Source organism: Stegostoma tigrinum, chromosome 3 (genome assembly GCF_030684315.1).
Source record: "Stegostoma tigrinum isolate sSteTig4 chromosome 3, sSteTig4.hap1, whole genome shotgun sequence".
NCBI classification, from domain to species: Eukaryota; Metazoa; Chordata; class Chondrichthyes; order Orectolobiformes; family Stegostomatidae; genus Stegostoma; species Stegostoma tigrinum.
The window spans coordinates 103025547-103046116 of NC_081356.1; the positions used below are offsets into that span (position 1 = coordinate 103025547).

General features: G+C 41.6%; 1 protein-coding gene and 1 long non-coding RNA gene across 3 annotated transcripts in view; one reads left to right on the forward strand and one right to left on the reverse strand.

Annotated features, from left to right (window-relative positions):
* Nucleotides 1-496: 496 nt before the first annotated feature.
* tmem174 (transmembrane protein 174) lies at nt 497-12320 on the forward strand. The gene is made up of 2 exons (XM_048528036.2): nt 497-1191; nt 8871-12320. Exons 1-2 carry the CDS (start codon nt 518-520, stop codon nt 8992-8994), a joined length of 798 nt encoding a protein of 265 aa, XP_048383993.1. The 5' UTR covers nt 497-517; the 3' UTR covers nt 8995-12320.
* LOC125451195 (uncharacterized) overlaps nt 10627-20570 on the reverse strand; it is a 128973-nt gene continuing 119029 nt past the window's right edge. For both annotated transcript variants that reach the window (XR_009445601.1, XR_007247245.2), the window contains one exon: nt 10627-14150. This is a non-coding gene — a long non-coding RNA (uncharacterized LOC125451195). The remainder of the gene's footprint in view (nt 14151-20570) is intronic.

Below are 20570 nucleotides of genomic sequence, written 5' to 3' on the forward strand. Positions count from 1 at the left end.
CAGGACCCCTTTCTGTATTAGTTAATAGTGGCCATTATTTCACAATCAATGTTAACTTAAAGTAACAACTGAGGAAAAAATGTTTACCAGTCATGCCTGTGGGAGGATAATAGCTGACTCCAGTTGCTGTTCCAAGTGACTATGAAAGTTTTGAAGTGTAACTTGACTATAAGACCAGCAAAGTAATAGAAGATTGAAATAAGATTCTTCAAAGTTCAGGGGAATCTATTGTGGAAATAAATGCTGTTGTGTGTGTTGTGATCTGCAAGTTTTCCCAACAGGTTTACCAAGTGAAAGGCTATGCCAAGGTAGATCTTTTAGATTTAATGCCTCATTAAATACTTTAGTCATCAGAATAGAAAATGCAAAGACGACACAATCCAGTTCTGCAACTTCCAAGAATTTTAAATATTCTGACATCAATTATTAACTTGTACCTAAGTGCTTTTATTGTAACTAGGCTGAACTTTAAACACTATATACTACTCCAACAGACATAGCAATCCCCTTTACTTCCATGGGACTATCATTCAGCACTGACTGTGCAATGCAAATGGAGCAACGGAGCAGCAATGTGGAAGATTTCCCTGTTAATGTATTTTCCGTGACTCCCTGTCAACCTAGAACTCCTGGAGTCCAGGTGTCAGATGGTGATAAGGCTGGGGCCACATTGCTATTCTCAGGTGTTTTTTTGGTTCTAGTGGGTATAACTTTCACAATAATGGGCTGGATTAAATACTATGGCACCAGTGATTTAGAATGGACACAGTTACTAGGACCAATTCTACTTTCTGTGGGAGTCACTTTTGTTCTCATTGCTGTTTGTAAGTTCCGAATGTTAACTTGCAAAACTTGCAAGCAAATTAATGAGAGTGCATTGGAGATTGAGCAAACGCCCTGTGGACAATCATTTGTTTTTACAGGAATTAATCAGCCTATAACTTTCCATGGAGCTACTGTTGTACAGTATATTCCTCCTCCATATGCATCTCCTACCCAAGATGGCATTACCATGAACACAACCCGCTTGCAATCGCTGAACAACGCTCAGAACACTAATCCAGCTGATGGTACTACAGGGACAACCCCATGTCCTCCACAGTACTATACCATCTACCCTCTGGATAGCACAGCTTTTGCAGGAGATGATAATTGCCCTCCTTACCAAGGACCAGAGAACGAAATAATCAGGTACGTTCTATAAGCCATTACTTATGTTTTAGCTCCCTATAGAAGACAAATTTAATGAACTCATGCCGGAGGAGAATCAACATGGCACACAGAGAAAAATTGTTTCGAAGTTCCTTTTAAACTGCTTAGATTAGTTGACTCCCTTCTTAATATACAGTATGTAGTGCTTTATGTCAATTAGTTATGTGTGGTGCTTTATTTCTGAACACAGGACTATTTTCTGAGACTCACATACTGCACTAGCTACATCAGTCTAAAAACCTTCGTGATAGAAATATAATAAAAGCTTTTTTATCTTTATTGTGTCACCAGAAATCTTTGGATCTGTAATGGATATTATTAAGGACCTCTAATAAGTTACCAGTGGTGAATTTATAAAGGCTTTTATTACATGAAACATTCCAATGCATTTATCCACCTAATTCTTGTACCAATTAGCCTTTAGATATTATGTAGAGGTGCTGGTATTGTACTGAGATGGACAAGGTCATAAATCATTCTACGTCAGGTTATAGTCCAACAGGTTTATTTGAAAACACATGCTTTCAGAGTCTCACTCCTTCTTCAGGTGTTAGTGAGAGTGGTAGTATCAGGCACAGAATTTATAAGTAAAAGATCAAAGGGTCACACCCCTGATGAGGAGATATTAGACAAACTTAAGATGCTGTTAAATCTTTAATCAGTTGGAAGGTTTTAATTGATTAATATGTATTTGTAAATCACTGAATTCCTTCCAAGTCACTGCTCTGAAAGACCAAAAGGTTTTATCAGTGTAAAGAACACTGTTTTAGGTCTGACAACACATGTTAGGTGTGGACCTTGTTAAGAATCTGTTTATGTTCTGGTTTGAAGTCAGACTGGTTTTATTTATAAAATAGGCATTTATAAAATGCCAAATTGACGATCTACAAATTGTGTGCCTTTTGAACAAATAGAATGTATCTACAAATACAAATTCACTCCATAGATTCACACGTGTTTGTGTGTGTGTGTGTGTGTGTGTGTGTGTGTGTGTGTGTATGTGTCCATCTGTATGTGTGAGGGAGAGAGAGAGAGCGTGTGTGTGTGTGTGTGTGTGTGTGTGTGTGTGTCTGTGTCCATCTGTATGTGTGAGGGACAGAGAGAGAATATGTGTGTGCGTGTGTGGGAGAGAGCTTTTATGCATGTATGATAATGAATGAATGGACACCGCGTAACAATCACCCGACAGGAACGTTCCCTCCCAGTGAGGCAACACTTCAGCCTTCAAGGATTTTCAGCCTCAGATCTTCAGGTAAACATCTTCCAAGCTACACTTGAGGATACACAACAACATAGAATCATCGAACAGAATGCTGATAGCCAAGTTCTGCACCAGTGAGGACAGCCTCAACCAGGATCTTGGGTTCATGTCGTACTCACACACACACTCATGCACAGGCATACATGTACATACACTCACACACAGGCATACATACACACACACATACACAGGCATACATATACACACACATACACACAGGCATGCATACACACACTCACACATACATACACAGGCATACATATACACACACTTATACACAGGCATACATACACACACACACACACATACACACACACACACACACGCAGACACACACACAGAGGCATACATACACACACACTCATACACAGGCATACATATACACATACTCATACACAGACATACATTCACATACAGGCATACATACATACATACAAACACATACAGGCATATACATACATACACACACACACACATGAATCTATGGGGTGAATTTGTATATACATTGTATTTTGTTCAAAAAGCACACAACTTATAGGTAGTCTGTCAATTTGGCATTTTATAAATTCTTACTTTAGACATAAAACCAGTCTGACTTCAAACCAGAACACAAACAGATTCTTAACAAGGCCTCACATCTAACATGCATTGTCTGACCTAAAATGCCACCTCTTTTTTACACTGATAAAACCTTTTGGTACTCTCAGTGACTTGAAAGGAATTTGGGGATTTACATGTACATATTAATCAATTAAAACCTTCTGATCGATTAAAGATTTAATACATCCTCATCAGTAGTGTGACCCTTTGATCTTTTGCTTACAAGCTGTGTGTCTGATACTACCTCTCTCACGAATGAAGAAGGAGTGAGGCTTCAACAGCTTGAGTTTTCAATAAATCTATTGGGCTATAACTTGGTGCTGTGTGATTTCTGACCTTGTAGACATTGAGCTGGGTAGACTAGGAAGAATGAAAAGTGTATTTATGTAAATTATCCACCATACAATATGATGATCGCTGATAATCTAACTCAGTAACCTGCTCCTGGCTTTTCCCCATACCCCTTGATAGCTAAGGACTATATCTAACTTTTTCTGGAAAGCATTAAATGCTTTGGCTTTTACCATTATTTTGTGGCAGAAAATTCCATTAGCTTGGTGAATTACTTGGGGTTGCATTCTCTGGATAAAAAAATTCTTCTGAATGGCCTACACTACGTCAGTAGGCTATGACCCCTAGTTTCATTAGGAACCTCCCACCCACTTTTACCCTGTCTGGTTCTGTTAGAATTTTATAGGTTTTCATGAGTTCATTCCTCTCCCTTTTAAAACCGACTATCCTTACTGATCCAGTTTCTCTTCAGATGCCAGCCCTGTCACTCCAGAATGGTCACCTTTGAGGTTAATATTGAAAATCCATGCATTTAACATTATATTGAAGAAAGCAAATAGAGATTAATAATCACAACAATTTACCTAAATATAAATATTTGACAGTTTATTCCCAGACCAATCAATCAAGAGGCTTTTAGAGAAAAAAAATACTCAGCATTTCTACCATGGTGTGAGACTTTTCTAAAGTCGAAAATAAATTTTATGCAAAACAAATTCAAATGTTAATCCTGCAAAAGAAAACATGTCTTAAATCTATTCATTGATTTTTATGTATTGTAAATACATTAACTATTAATGTTTTTATTTGCCCACTTCAAAGTTTTTGATTGTGTTTGGGATATTTCACCCAAGCAAGAACTTTGTAAACTGAAGGCGGGCTCTAACCTAATCTGCTGGCAAATTACATATTTCCTCTGTTCCCTAATGTGACGTTCTTAAACTTGAGAATAAAGTTATTACGTCTGGACTCTGAAAGAAGAACGTTTTACAATAAATCATCATCATAAAATTAGTCTCTAGTAATATTAATCACAGTTCTGTGGGAGGCTCAAACTATTTGTGGATTAGGTACCCACAGCCTGGATTAATAATCATGAGAACATGAGTTCAAAGCTCACAATGAGAAAACTGGAAGTAACAAGTTGCCATCAGTAAAAAATATGTGGACGAATTTATGGAATTGCCGGGAAGGCCCGAATGGTTCACTGCAGTCCTTTGTAAAAAGAAACCTCCTGTCCTCACCTGGCCTAATTTAAAGGTGAGTCCAGTCTGGTATGAGGAATTATTGAGGGTGGTTGATGTATACTTCAGTGTTCGGAGAAATTTCACAATTCGACAATAAATCAGGAGAAAACAATGGTCTGGGGAAAGCATGTATTTGTTCTTAGACAAACTTTGTACATATGAGGGTTGAAGTTAGAATTAGTTTGCAACAAAATCATGGTCAGAATTTCAGATGAGGCCTAATCAGATATTTTACAAGATGGAGAGGATTTGATGCTAGAAAAAAAAAGTGCAGATTACTGAGCAAAGTGATTCAGCATTTAGGTTCCAATGGAGAAAACCCATGCAAAGGATAGGCCATCAAAATGGAGAAGAGCTCACCAATCACCAAGTGGGATAATGCGAAATCAATCCGTTTGTGTTCGCTGAGGGAAGGGCCACACCTTTACTCTTGGTTATATTTTAAAAAAGAAACACATTGCATGCTCAGACAAGGAATAAATTCACCAGTTACTGCATAGTACTGACAAGTTGGTGTTCAAGAATGGCTACAGTCTCTAAATCTAATGGTTCTGTGAAAATTTATGTGAATGAAACGTATGTGAGCCAAACACTGGGATGAGAAATTCACCAAATTGCTTCAGTGAATGAAAATCTAGCAAATCTAGCTGAGACTACTCCATTCACCAGACTGGATGCATGCAGTGGATTCTATCAATTACTTTGAATGAAGATTCCAGAAAGCTGACTACATTTATTACACCATTGTGGACTATTGTCTTAGCAGGCTACCCTTTGGAAAAGCATCCACACCAGAAATGTTTCAAAAGGCAATGTCACATGAGCATTGTAACAATCCATGAAGTTGTGAAAAAGGAAATTAACCAAAGACTGAGAACTGTCTTCGAGGTGCTTCAGAATGCAGGTTTAAAATTGGAAGTGGGCATATGCGAACCGAGAATTACATTTCTTGGCTGCCTAATCTAGGCTACAGGGCTCGGTAAATTCCATAAAACCAAATTTATTAGAGAGCCAAGAATATTGTCAAGCTTCAAAGGTTCCTTGGAATGGTAAATCATATGGGAATGTTTTGCCAAGCAAAAGTTGAAGTTAATGAACCTTTAAGATAGCTGTTATGCTGGATCAAAATAATGTTGGAATATTAACCAGGAAATAGTGCTTGACAAAATCAAACAATTCCTGATCTCATCAAAATTTTAGCACACTGTGGCTGATGCAATTTCAACAGTATTGGGGCAACACTGTTGAGGTGCAGAAAATGGAAAGAATGGGCCAGTCGTCAAAGCCCTTAAATCATATACTGTGATGGAAAAATGGGCTCGTACAATTAGTAGCAAAGTGGACATGTGAACATTTATCAGCCAATCCACTCACAATAAAACTCCACACTTTGAGGGCGCAAAGATAACTATTTTTGTAATGCTGCAGCAAAGACATTGTGCGGTCAGGGACATTTACCCAGAACACATTGATACAATTGAACAAGAAAACATGGACTGGACCAGATTGTTCTTCCTGGCTGTTCATTTGTGTTCTCAATGCTCACTCACTTTGGACCTACCTGGATATTTCAAACACACCTGCCGGCCTTGTCTTGCCTTTTGCAACTTGGGCCTCAGCTCACTGACGTTGACATGTCATTTAGCAGGAATACAAAACTGAAAAACTTGTCATGTTTGTCAGCAGTTTTCAATCAAGTTAAGGGAGATAGTCTTTGATCAGGAAACTAGCACAATAAGACAGGGACAGCCTCCAATATCAGACCAGAGGCTTGGACATGATTGGTCAGTTACTCAGGGTGGTCACAGTCTGGATGCTCTCCTCATAAAGGGTAAGGAGCTAAAGCTGTCCCTTGACTTTTCTGCCCTATTGTGTGCTGTTTCCCTCCTGAATGAGAGACAGGCAGATATTACAGGGGATGGAAGTGAATGCTGCAGCTATTATTCTCAGTGCAGTTGGAGATATGTCCTGCTCAGGTGGGAAGACAGTGTAGGAGGCATACAGAATTAGTGGTGTTAGGAGTAAGGGAAAACTTTGCATGCTGTGGTGAGAGTGGTAGAGCAGCAGTCTTGGTGTGAGGTAGCTCCAGTAGCAGAAATAGAGTGTGAGGTATCAGAAGGAAGATGGTGGCATTCACATTGACAAAATGGAGAATGTCATTGACCTACATCCTAGGGTGCTGGGCATTCCTCCAGATGGCTGAGATTACACTGACCTAGGTGGCAGCCTCAGATCAGGTTGGCATTGTTCGCTGTTGTGGCCTCCTCTTGAGGTCTGGGGGAAGAGGATACACCATCTGTCAACCAGGCAAAACGGGATTCCAATTTTCCCTTATCTGTCACATCTGCACAAATGTCAGGAATGGCGGCTGACTGGTGCTCGCCCAGTTGCAAGCAGCCTTTTAAAGATGTTGCTGGCAGCAAGGATACTGGTCGATTCTGGGATATCCTGGCAGTGGTGATTGATATAATCTGACCAGAATCAGATGAGAGAGGAAAGGCAGGTAATTGATGAGGCGAGTTAGGTAAGATGCGGTCAGAAAATTCGCTGGACCTTGCAGTAAGAAACCCTCCACAAACCTTGATGAAGTTGACACTCAGTCAAAACAAAATAAGATCTAGCCCAGTGTCTCAAACAATAGTTTGACATTCACGTGATTTTCACATGGATCTAATTTTTATAATTTCACGTTTGCTCCACCATCCCCAAATGAATGCTGAAACTGAGTGAGGAGTCTAAATCAACAAGAGTATTGAAGATAAACAAGGGTTAAATCTTGCACCATTTAGCTGCAGATCATCATCACTACAAATGAAATATCACCATCAGAGTCATTGATGAGTGGGAGACTGAGAACATAACTTCAATCATTGTATCAGAAGCTATAGCCTACCATCACTGAGAATGACTGAAACAGACAAAAGCAGTGTGAAGAAGAACGAAGATATGCCCAGCCTAGAAAAGGTACAGATTGCAAGAGTCACCAGAGTGACAACCCAGGCATAGCGTATGGATAAGAAGTCCACAGTGTTAAGGAATTATTATAGAAAAAAAACAGCAGCCAATATCATATAAGGAAACTGACTGAGGGATAATAAGGTGAAATCAGAACATATTTTTGAACATATAATTGAACAAGAAAACAGTAGGAGTCTCCTTATCTGAGGTTGAAATGGAACAAGAAAGCTTTGCAAACAAGCAGTGGAGGAGCATCCAAATGAAGTTATGAGGAGTGCAGGGCATCCAAAACCTCAGAATTAAGACCTTAACATCAGGGAGATTGGTCAAAGAGCCATAAAGTCTAACATTGTGAAGTCTGAGACTTTGAGGGGGTGGGATGATGGAAGATATTAATAAGGGGGATGAATAGATTTGACAGTGGGGAAGAGATGTAGAATAATGAGACATCAGCAGAATGTACAATGATGCAACTCAACGAGAGCCTGGAGAGAGTGTACTTATGTACTCAGCTGTAAGTAAAGTGTTCATACAGAATGAACCTTGGGATGAAGAAACAGTTCTTCGGACACTAAGTAGAGTTAGAAATCATCCACACAACAAGATAGTAGCATGCATCAGAGTGATTGCAGCATGCAGAAAAGTTTTTTTCCCAGACCAGTATTTTTCTTAGTAACTGCCAAGAATCCACTAATATGCCCAATGGAGACAGATCAAGGAGCCTGCCCGTTGATGGACAGTGAATACCACATGGTACTAAAGCAATGGAGCTAGCAGGATACATGTCTTCAAAAAGCAGGAGTAGGTGTGATTCTATGTTGGATACGGGGGTGACTTGTAAAAATAATTCATCTATTTCATATATGAAAGCCACTCAGTTACAGTTCTCATAAAATATAGGTCAAAATCTTGGGACTGGATTTTATCGGCATCGTATTCCGATTCCCCTAACCCCCCCCCTCCCTAAGCAAAACAAACTCCATGAATTACAATCCACCAAAGTACCAGCTTACAGTTTAACAAAAAAGGAATATGATTTATTCGCAGTAATTCAATGGTCCTGATGCAGACCAAAAATCATAGTTTTATAAATTAGAATATCCTCTGATTTATCATGAACAAAAATTCAGAATCTATGCTATTATTCATCATTGCTATGCTTCTGACTGCAATAATTTTTCAATGTATAAGGTTCATAATTCAGTTGAATCTTTAGTGAGAAATTGGTATAAATTGAAACCTTATAATTATTTGAGTATTTTTATGCTAATTCATACTATATTGGTAAAATATCTCCACAGGTCTGAGGAAAGCCAGGATGAATCAGAAGCCACGTTAACTGCTGATGAAGTCCCTGATAGCATTCCACCACCGTCATATGATGAAATCTTTCCGGTAGTGAGTGAGGATACTGTAGAACGTTAACTCTGCTGAGTTTGTCAAGCTACAATATGTGACTGAGACACGATCATGATTGCTGTTCACTTATCCCAACTTAATCCCCGTCCAGCCTTCCGTTCTATATTGTTGAGTGGATTGTGATATTGCTAACTGTAAGCATACAAACAGAAATGAACCATTATAGCATATAATATGGAATAGTGGATACTATCCTCATCAGCTATGCTCTTATTATGGAACTTTTCATTTCACAAGTAACTCAGCTATGCATTCTAGAAAATACAGATCCTAATGCCAGATGTGCACCACTTCACTTCCATGATTTCTGAAGCAATGTGAACCCCTTTGGTTGAGTGAAAGAAGAATCAGAACTCAGCTATAATAAAGTTGATTTTATGCTGTTGAGGCAGCTACTTTGGTAGGTAATTTGAATAAATGGCAAAAAGTTTTGCCTATAAAGTTAGGCAACACACAAAACCTTGTTAAAATTAGTCAGTTGAATATTATGTAGCTCCTCTAACAGATTAATACCTGGAAATACTATTCAATTATATAATTTGCGCTATCTGATGAACTGTTTTTTACTGTTTCTTCATTGGATGTGAACACCACTGGAAAGGTCAGAGCCTATGCCCACAACCAGTTATCCTTGTGAAGGTGACCTTCTTTGACCATTACACTTTGTGTGGTGTATCTAGATCCACAGCCCTGGGGAACATATTATCAGATTTTGACCCTGCAATCATGAAGGAGTGGTGATCTATTTCCAAACCAAGATGATATGTGAATTGAAGACGAACTTGCAAATGGTTGTGCTCCATGTACCATTTGTATTTATTCTTCAAAGTGGGAGAGTTTTGCTAGTTGGAAGGTATAGTTGAAGAAGACTTAATTAGTTCTTGCAGTATGACTTACAGATGCCTGCCCTCTGTGTATACTTGACAAAAGACAGCGCAAAATTTATGTAGTAGATGCAGTGCAAATTAACCAGGCAGCTTTATCCTAGATGGTATGTACGTTTTTTGGATACTTTTGGAGTTGCAATCATCCAGCCAAGTGGGAATAATCCATCATGCTGTTTACTTGTGCATCTAAATAGTGTAAAGGATCTGGGAAGTAAACAGTTGAGTTACTTGCTGCAGATTTTCTAGTTTCTGACCTCTTTGCTTTGTGGTCTTGTTTCTGTGGCCTCAGTATTTACGCGACTGATTCTGTTAAGTGTTTGGACAATAGGCACTGTGAGGGTGTTGATGTTGGGCCACTCAGTAATTGTAACTCTGTTGAATTTCCAAGAAAGGTATTTAGAGTCTCTCTTGTTAGACATAGCCTAGCACTTTTTTGACACAAATGTTGATTGCCCAAGCTTAAGTTCGATGCTTAGCTCAAACCTGAAAATTGTTCAGGTCTTGCAGCATACAGGAGTGGATTACTTCAGCATTTGAAGTTACAAATGTCACTGAAGACTGTGTATTAATTAGTGAATGTCCACGTTTCTGTCCTTGTCATGGAGGAAAGTTTGCGCTGAGGACATGACATGAGGAATTCCTGGGACTGAGATGATTGGACTCCAAACACACCATCTTCCTTTGAGCTAGATATGACTCCAATCACTGTTGCATTTCCCAATAATTTTCATTAAATCCAGCTTTGCTTCAGCTCTCACCTCCTGACTGGAATTTTGCTCTTTGCTCCATGTTTGGACCAGGGCTGCCATTAAGTCTGGAGATCATTTGTTGTGTAATTGCTCTTAATTGCACTGTTTACAACATTTTCCATCAGATTGCTATTGATTAAGGAAAGACTAATAGGTAATTTACCGAACCAAATCTGATTTGACTTTAATGGGAATAGTTTTCCTTGGACAATTTCCTACAATGTCAGTTGGGTGCCAGTATTTTACATGGATTAAAACAGCTACCAGAGGCATAAGCAGCTTCAGACCACATGTCATCAGCACTGGAGTAGGCTATTATCTTGCTTGTGGCTTTTACAATATCCAATGTACTCAAAATTTCTTCATATCACATGAAGTAAGTCAAATAAGCTGAACACTGACTTCTGTGAATGTAGAAACATTAGTAGAAGGCTGAGGTATGTCATCTACTCAGGACTACTCAGCACTTCTGACAGAGGTTAGAAGAAAATGCTTCAGCCTTGTCTTCTGCGTTCATAATTTACAACGTGCATACAGCCTCCCTTTCCTGCTAGTTATGGAACTGTCCATCAACATTCATGACTGCATGGGACAGGACTGCTGTGGTCTGAGGGATAGTCACTGGACTAACGCTACTTTCACTCCACAGATATTGCCAAATCTGCTGAGTTTCTCCAACAATTTCTGTTTTTGGTTCAGATAATTGATCTGTTCTTTTTTATAGGATTGCTTGGCTCTGCCTATATCATGCCTCTTCCGATGTTTAGCTGTTTCTAAACAAGAATTTTTTTTAAAGAAAAAAGGTAGACCCTTAAGATAGAGCTCAGGCTTGCCAGCCTACAAAGGAGCTCTTTGGATGTGTTTCCTTGGGACATTTCCTGCTACAAAATCTCTCTTGGAAGAAGTATTAAGGAACTTCTAAAATATCAGAGGAGGCTGAAACAGAGAAGAATGTTCATAAGAACTTGGTTCTGCAAGTGAAACAAAATGGGCAAGAATGTGGAACAGGGAAGAAGCTATTACAAAAACATCCCTCGACACAAGTTGTTTCAGACCTTCTACAAACGTTACGAGCAATGTAACCGAAAAAATGTTGCTTCAATAATTGTTTACTTTCTTTTTGGCAATTATCTGTTTCTGCCATTAATAGTATTGATATCAGATCACCAGGTTGCAGAAAGCTGACTTTGCTTGAAGATAGTTCAAATATTCAGACTCATTTTGGAAAAATTGCAGATTAATTTGCACCAGATACGTTGGCATTAATTCAAACAGTGAGAAATGTCTCAGTTAATGTGACATTCATTTATTTCCCTCATGATTCAAAAGCACATTTTCTATTTTGTGCACAAAGCTGATAAATCGTGATTCTGTAATTCACTGATTGTCTTCTTTGTTACAAGATATACAAGTATTTTAATTATTGTTTCTGAAACATATCCTCATTTCTGAAATCTGTAAACACAGAGACTGAGACACTCTGTTATAATAGAGAGAAGTGGACAGTACGATCTCAGTTATGTTACAAAGAAGCGACTGGGATTTTCTGATGTAAAAATTTAAAGATTCCAAGATGGCAATTTTCAATAAATGTATCAGATAATCTACATTGTAATATACTGATATTTTATTAAATGGTGCTCCATGTAACTTTCCCAATATTGCAATACAATAAAGATATTACTGAAAACATAAAGGCAGGACGAGTGATGTACTTTAGTCTGCAAGATAAGCAGGAAGAAGTGTATACACGTGACTTACTCTGTCACTCCAAAATAACAAAACAAAACTGCCCTGCAGTTTTGGGGGTTAACATTAAAAACAGGAACATCAGAAGATCTCTTGTGTCAGTTACATTCTACTGAGATGTAAATGTGCTAAATACTCACAAGGATAGCTGAAAAAATAATGTGGATTCTTTATTTGAAGATTAGACTATTTTCCATCAATGGGCGTTAGGTGGTCCAAATGTAATCTGTCTGATTTCTATCACTGCTGTTTCAGACTGACTATCAACCTTGCGACTAGCTTATCACATTCTGTAAAGGAGTAATGTGCCTCACTCGTCCCCAGGAGATGATGTCAGAGCCAAAAAGCTTTGGTCCTCTCGTAGATCTCACACAATTCAGGGGACACTGTGGCTGTGACATCTCCCTGAGCCGGATGCTCCTCATCCTCTACCTTGACCTGCTTCTGCCCCTGGCTTGTCATCAGCATTGAATCATCCTGAATCCACTTCTCCAGGAAGGCATTAACTTGCAGTCCTGGGAGAAGAAGACACCCACCTCTGCACTACCGATTCGGCAGGCTCTCCACGTTCCTGCCTGCAAAGCAGGGTGTCAATTTTCCCTGGAAGAGGCTTCGCAGTGAGGTTAAGATAGTATCAGAGATAATGGGAACTGCAGATGCTGGAGAATTCCAAGATAATAAAATGTGAGGCTGGATGAACACAGCAGGTCAATTTTCCCTGTCCTGCCATGTCTAGGGTTAATGTTGAGTCTTGTGTAGGGCTGAGAATGGTTCTCTGCTTGCATGGTGCCTTTTAAAATTGGCACTAGTGCCAGGAATACCTATTGATTCTGGGATATCTCGCAGTGGTGAGTTGTTTTGAGTAATGTGAGTGGCAGAATTGGGCTAGACTCAGACTAAAGAGTTGTGAAAACGGCTGGTAGGTGATTTTTGAGGCAAGTTTTGTAAGAAAACTTGCTCGTCCTCACAGAGCTGAAATGCACCATGAAACTCAACAAAACTGATAATTAGACAAGAAAGAAAGCCTAAGATTCAGCATGGTGTCTCTTACGAGGTGTTTCTGGTCTAGATCTGCTTAAATGCATCAATAAAAGTCATCTGCAGTCTCTTTAGTTGAACAACACAGACTTTACACCTCACAAGGTCTAGCCACTGGGTTACACCTCAAAGGATCATTAGATTAGACCAAATGTACATATTAGACAGATACAAAGAGCATGTACAAAGGTGATTAGAGTCAGATTGTCTCTCAGTAATTATCAACTCTCATGAATTTGGATTCTACTTTGCAATTCGCATCAGTTATAATGTGAACAGTCAATTGAGGGAGTCAAGATGATGATTATTAAAAGAAGAAAGGAAAATACTGTTTGTGATTGGGAAGATGTAGGTGCGATCACTAGAACTATTCTCAAATGACCTGATTATACAGAACCTCAGCAGAAGGAGCCTGTCTGTTTTACAGATGACTTCGAGAAGCTCTGGCCATTGAAAGCACCTTTGTAGATGTAACATTCTATGGATGACGACAATTTTGACTGGGGGTTTGCAGACGCTAAGGATATGGCTCAGGTGAGGGGAGGAATGACAAAAAAACAGCAGGTTCATGTTCATTGCGCCACTCCACCAGGATGGTTCCTCAACAATCCTAATAATGAGTTGCTAAACTGCAGTGACATCCTGCCTTATGTCGTCATGGTGGCTGAATTCAGAGTTTGCATGGGTTCAGTCTGAGTTTCCACAGTTGCAGTCAGATGTTGTGCAGTTTTTGCTTTTGCTGAAATGGAAAATGAGACATTATCAGGTATTGCATTATGATGGGGTCCATGTGTGTCACTAGAGTTGGTCACGACTTCTATGCTGCAGAATATGGGCTCCAAGCTCTGCATATGGCCCTGTGCCAATTTAGTGGTAAATTCTGCCATGCTCCTTCATGTTGCATGCCCCCTTTCTAGGAGATCTACCAATATACCAAAAGTTTGTTGTGCAAAACCATGAGCTTTCTTCCATTATCACGTATATCAGAAATCTTGTCTGAGTTCTCTGCAGCAAGACATATTTAGGTCCTCAAGATAACAAGGTGTAGAGTTGGATGAACACAGCAGACCAGGCAGCATCAGAGAGGCAGGAAAGCTGACGTTTTGGGTCTGGACCCTTCTTCAGAAATGGGGGAGAGTGTTTCTGAAATAAGTAGAAAGGGGGGCAGACTGATGGAAGATGAATAGTGGAGCAGTTAGGTAGAGAGGAGACAAACAGGTCAAGGAGGTGGGGATGAAGCCTGTAAAGGTGAGTGCAGTTAGAAAGTTGGGATGGGGGTTGGTTAGTGGGGAGGGAGGGGCGGGTAGGCGGGAGGGAAGATGGACAGGTCAGGGAGGTGGGATGAGGCTAGTAGGTAGGAAGTGGAGGTGGGGGTTGGTCACAAAAACGAGAACGGCTCATCTCCTGGGCATCCCAGATGTCCTAGTTTTTCAAGGACTGTAATTTCCCCTCCACAGCGGTTGAAAACACCCTCGACCACATCTCTCATGTCTCCCACACCTCAGCCCTCACACCCCGTCCCCACAATAACAACAAAGACAGAATCCCCCTCGTCCTCACGTATCACCCAACCAACCTCTGGATTCGACGCATCATCCTCCGGCACTTCCATCACCTGCAATCCAACCCCACCACCAAGGATATTTTTCCCTCCCCGCCATTATCTGCCTTCCGATTGTGCCACTCTCTCCGTGACTCCCTCGTCCACTCCACACTCCCCACTAGCCCCACCACACCCAGCACTTTTCCCTGCAACCACAGGAAGTGCCACATCTTCCCCTACACCTCCCCCCTCACCCCCTGTGGGAAATTGTATCCGCTGTTCCCGTTGTGGCCTCCCTTACATCAGGGAAACCAAGCAGACGCTTGGAGACTGCTTTGTGGAACAGCACCTCATATTCCGCTTGGGAACCCTACAGCCCAATGGTCTCAATGAAGACTTCACAAGCTTCAAAATCTCCCCTCCTCCAACCTCATCCCAAGACCAGCCCAGCTCGCCCCGCCTCCTTGACCTGCCTGGCTTTTTTCCCACCTCCCCACCCCTCCCACCTCACTGACCAACCCCCACCCCCACTTCCTACCTACTAACCCCATCCCCACCACCTTGACCTGTCAGTCTTCCCTCCCGCCTACCTGCCCCTCCCTCCCCACTGTCCAACCCCGATCCCAACCCCCTACCTACGTTCACTTTTACTGGCTCCATCCCCACCTCCTTGACCTGTCTGTCTACTCTCCACTTATCTGGTCCTTTATCGACCTTCCATCAACCTCCCACTTTCTCTCTATTTATTTCAGAGTCCCTTTACCTCCCCCATTTCTGAAGAGGGGTCCAGACCCAAAGCGCCAGTTTTTCTGCACCTCTGATGCTGCCTGGCCTGCTGTGTTCATCCAGCTCTTCACATTGTTATCTCAGACTCCAGCATCAGCAGTTCCTACTATCACATTTAGGACCTTGTTCTTCCGAGGCCTGGTACCTATATTGCCTTTATCCCTGGACTGTCACCACACTAACTTATTATGCATAGATCCATCTCAAAGTTGTTCTTGGAAATAAGTGTATTGTCAGCTAATTAGACTGATTAATTCATGACTGTTTTTGTATGATGTTATGATACTGTCTAACATGAAACCTGGATCATATCCTAGTAAAGGGGGAAATAGCACAGAAGAGAAGGAGAAAATGTCATGATTTCAGAGGGGTTTCACTCCTTCACTGCTTGTCATCTGGTAAAGTAATGACAAACATGATGCTATAATAATGGTGAATGCATCCTTCCACTCAACTCACAAACTAGTACTTTTGTTCTGTGTCACAAAGGTTTCAGATGCAAGGAAATGATTCAGTCAAATCATAGAAGACAATCTTTTATCTGACCATCAGATATAAAGAGCCTAACTTCCCTCATTGAGAAGGAAAGGAGAGAAGAATCAACTATCCGTATTTAATGTTTTGCCTGACTGGAATAGCGTGCTAGAAGTCAAGGCCTGCTATTCCCAGAACTGTCATAAAAGATTATTTTTAAAAGTGTTCAGAATTTCCAAATATTCCTGTCTTTCAGACTCAGTTGTTAGAAAGCACAGCTCAGGTTTCTGTACTTAACAAGAATTATTATTTAAAACAAATTAATAGATTCTAACCACAGTCATAGAGTCATGGAGTCACATAACATGGAAACAGACCCTTTAGCGCAACCTGTCCATGCCCATCAGGTTTCCTAAACTCAACTACGTTTGGCCCATATCTCTCTAAATCATTCCTATTCATGGACCTGTCCAAATTGCTTTTAAATGTCCTAATTATATCTGCATCTACCCCATCTTCTGGCAGCTGGATCCTGTGTGGAAAAATGCCCCTCAGGTACCTTTTAAATCTTCCCCCCTTCACCTTAAATCTGTGCCCCCTAGTTTTGGGCTCTCCTACCCTGGAGGAAAGACTTTGGCTATTCACCTTATCTAAACCCCTCATGATTTTATGAACCTTTATAAAGTTAAGCCTCAGACTCCAATACTCCACACCTATCCAGCCCTTCCTTATAAATCAAACCTTTCAGTCTCGGTATCATCCTCGTAAATCTTTTTTTGCATCCTTTCCAGTTTAATAACATCCTTTCTCTAGCAGAGTGACCAGAATTGTACACAGTGCTCTTAATGTGGCCTTACCAATGTTGTGTACAGTTGTGACATGACATCCCAACTCCTATATTCAATGCTCTGCCCGTTGAAGGCAAACATGTCAAAAACCTTCTGCTTCTCGCTGCCTACTTGTAACAGCACTTTCAAGGAGCTATGCTCCTAGACCCCCTAGGTCTCTCTGTTTGACAACACTGCCCATAGGACTCTATTAACTGTGTAAATCTTGCCCTGGTTTAGAACATAGAACATAGAACATAGAACAGTACAGCACAGAACAGGCCCTTCAGCCCACAATGTTGTGCCGACCATTGATCCTCATGTGTGCACCCTCAAATTTCTGTGACCATATGCATGTCCAGCAGTCTCTTAAATGACCCCAATGACCTTGCTTCCACAACTGCTGCTGGCAACGCATTCCATGCTGTCACAACTCTCTGTGTAAAGAACCCGCCTCTGACATCCCCTCTATACTTTCCACCAACCAGCTTAAAACTATGACCCCTCGTGCTAGCCATTTCTGCCCTGGGAAATAGTCTCTGGCTATCAACTCTATCTATGCCTCTCATTATCTTGTATACCTCAATTAGGTCCCCTCTCCTCCTCCTTTTCTCCAATGAAAAGAGACCAAGCTCAGTCAACCTCTCTTCATAAGATAAGCCCTCCAGTCCAGGCAGCATCCTGGTAAACCTCCTCTGAACCCTCTCCAAAGCATCCACATCTTTCCTATAATACGGCGACCAGAACTGGACGCAGTATTCCGAGTGTGGTCTAACCAAAGCTTTATAGAGCTGCAACAAGATCTCACGACTCCTAAACTCAATCCCCCTGTTAATAAAAGCCAAAACACCATATGCTTTCTTAACAACCCTGTCCACTAGGGTGGCCATTTTAAGGGATCTATGTATCTGCACACCAAGATCCCTCTGTTCCTCCACACTGCCAAGAATCCTATCCTTAATCCTGTACTCAGCTTTCAAATTCGACCTTCCAAAATGCATCACCTCGCATTTATCCAGGTTGAACTCCATCTGCCACCTCTCAGCCCATCTCTGCATCCTGTCAATGTCCCACTGCAGCCTACAACAGCCCTCTATACTGTCAACGACACCTCCGACCTTTGTGTCGTCTGCAAACTTGCTGACCCATCCTTCAATCCCCTCATCCAAGTCATTAATAAAAATTACAAACAGTAGAGGCCCAAGGACAGAGCCCTGTGGAACCCCACTCACCACTGACTTCCAGGCAGAATATTTTCCTTCTACTACCACTCGCTGTCTTCTGTTGGCCAGCCAATTCTGTATCCAGGCAGCTAAGTTCCCCTGTATCCCATTCCTCCTGACCTTCTGAATGAACCTACCATGGGGAACCTTATCAAATGCCTTACTGAAGTCCATATACACGACATCCACAGCTCGACCCTCATCAACTTTTCTGGTCACGTCCTCAAAAAACTCGATAAGGTTTGTGAGGCATGACCTACCCCTCACAAAACCGTGTTGACTGTATTTGATCAAGCCATGCTCCTCCAGATGGTCATAAATCCTATCCCTCAGAATCCTTTCTAACACCTTGCAGACGACAGACGTGAGACTTACTGGTCTGTAATTGCCGGGGATTTCCCTATTTCCTTTCGTGAAGAGAGGAATTACATTTGCCTCTCTCCAGTCCTCAGGTACGACTCCAGTAGAGAGCGAGGATGCAAAGATCTTCACAAGTGGCGAAGCAATTTCATTTCTCGCTTCCCAAAGCAGCCGAGGACAAATCTGTTCCGGGCCTGGCGACTTGTCAATCTTAATGTTTGACAAAATTTTCAGCATATCAGCTTCCTCTATCTCTATCCATTCCAGCATGCACACCTGCTCTTCAAAGGTTTCATTCACTACAAAGTTCGTTTCTTTCGTAAAGACAGAAGCAAAAAACTCATTAAGGGCTTCCCCTACCTCCTCAGATTCCACACACAAGTTCCCTATGCTATCCCTGATCGGCCCTACTCTTTCTTTGATCATTCTCTTATTCCTCATGTAAGTGTAAAATGCCTTTGTGTTTTCCCGGATTCCTTCTGCCAAGCCTTTCTCGTGCCCCCTCCTGGCTCTCCTCAGACCTTTTTTGAGCTCCTTCCTTGCCTGCGAGTAATCCTCTCTAGCTGAACTTGATCCTAGCTTCCTCCACCTTATGTAAGCTACCTTCTTCCTTTTCACAAGAAGCTCCACCGCTCTCGTCATCCAAGGTTCCTTTATCTTACCCCTTCTTGCCTGTCTCAGAGGGACATATTTACTCATCACTCGCAACAACTGTTCCTTAAACAGTCTCCACATGTCTATAGTTCCCTTACCATGGAACAATTGCTCCCAGTCCATGCTTCCTAACTCGTGTCTAATCGCGTCATAGTTTCCTCTTCCCCAATTAAATATCCTCCCATTTTGCCTAATCCTCTCCTTCTCCATAGCTATGTAGAATGTGAGGCAGTTATGGTCACTATCACCAAAATGCTCTCCCACCACAAGATCTGATACCTGCCCCGGCTCGTTTCCGAGCACCAAATCTAGAATGGCCTCTCCCCTCGTCGGCCTGTCAACGTACTGCATTAGGAAACCCTCCTGAACACACCTTAGAAATACAGCTCCATTCAAATCTTCTGCTCGAAGCAGGTTCCAATCAATATTAGGAAAGTTAAAGTCACCCATTACAACAACCCTACTGCGACCACACTTTTCCAAAATCTGTCGACCTATGCTTTCTTCAATCTCCCTGCTGCTATTGGGGGGCCTGTAGTAAACCCCTAACGAGGTGACTGCTCCCTTGCTGTTCCTAATTTCCACCCATACTGACTCAGTAGGCAGATCTTCCTTGACAATGGAAGCTTCTGTAGCTGTGATACCCTCTCTGATTAGTAGTGCTACAACCCCTCCTCTTTTTCCCCCCTCCCTATTCTTTTTAAATGTTCTAAACCCTGGAACATCCAGCAACCATTCCTGCCCATGAGAAACCCATGTCTCTGTTATGGCCACAACATCATAGCACCAGGTACTGATCCATGCTCTAAGTTCATCACTTTTATTCCTGATACTCCTTGCATTAAAGCAAACACACTTTAACCAATCCCTTGGTTCCTTCCCACTAGCTGGTCTACCTCTTGCTACTGCCTCACCTGTATCAACGCTCACCTCCGGTATACAGCTCAGGTTCCCACCCCCCTGCCATACTAGTTTAAACCTTCTCGAACTACTCGCGCAAACCTTCCACCCAGGACATTGGTCCCCTTCCAGTTCAGATGCAACCCGTCCTTCTTGTACAGGTCCCACCTTCCCCAGAAGGCATCCCAATTATCTACATATCTGAAGCCCTCCCTCCTACACCAGCTGCGTAGCCACGTGTTCAGCTGCGCCCGCTCCCTGTTCCTCGCCTCGCTATCTCGTGGCACTGGTAGTAAACCAGAGAACACTACTCTGTTCGTCCTGCTCTGCAGCTTCCATCCTAACTCCCTGAAATCACTTTTTATATCCTCAATCCTATTTCTGGCTATATC

Coding starts and splice junctions, on each gene's coding strand:
- tmem174 (XM_048528036.2), top strand. CDS start 518: ATGGGACTATCATTCAGCACTGACTGTGCAATGCAAATGGAGCAACGG. Junction 1,192..8,870: donor CCAGAGAACGAAATAATCAG/GTACGTTCTATA, acceptor ATATCTCCACAG/GTCTGAGGAAAGCCAGGATG.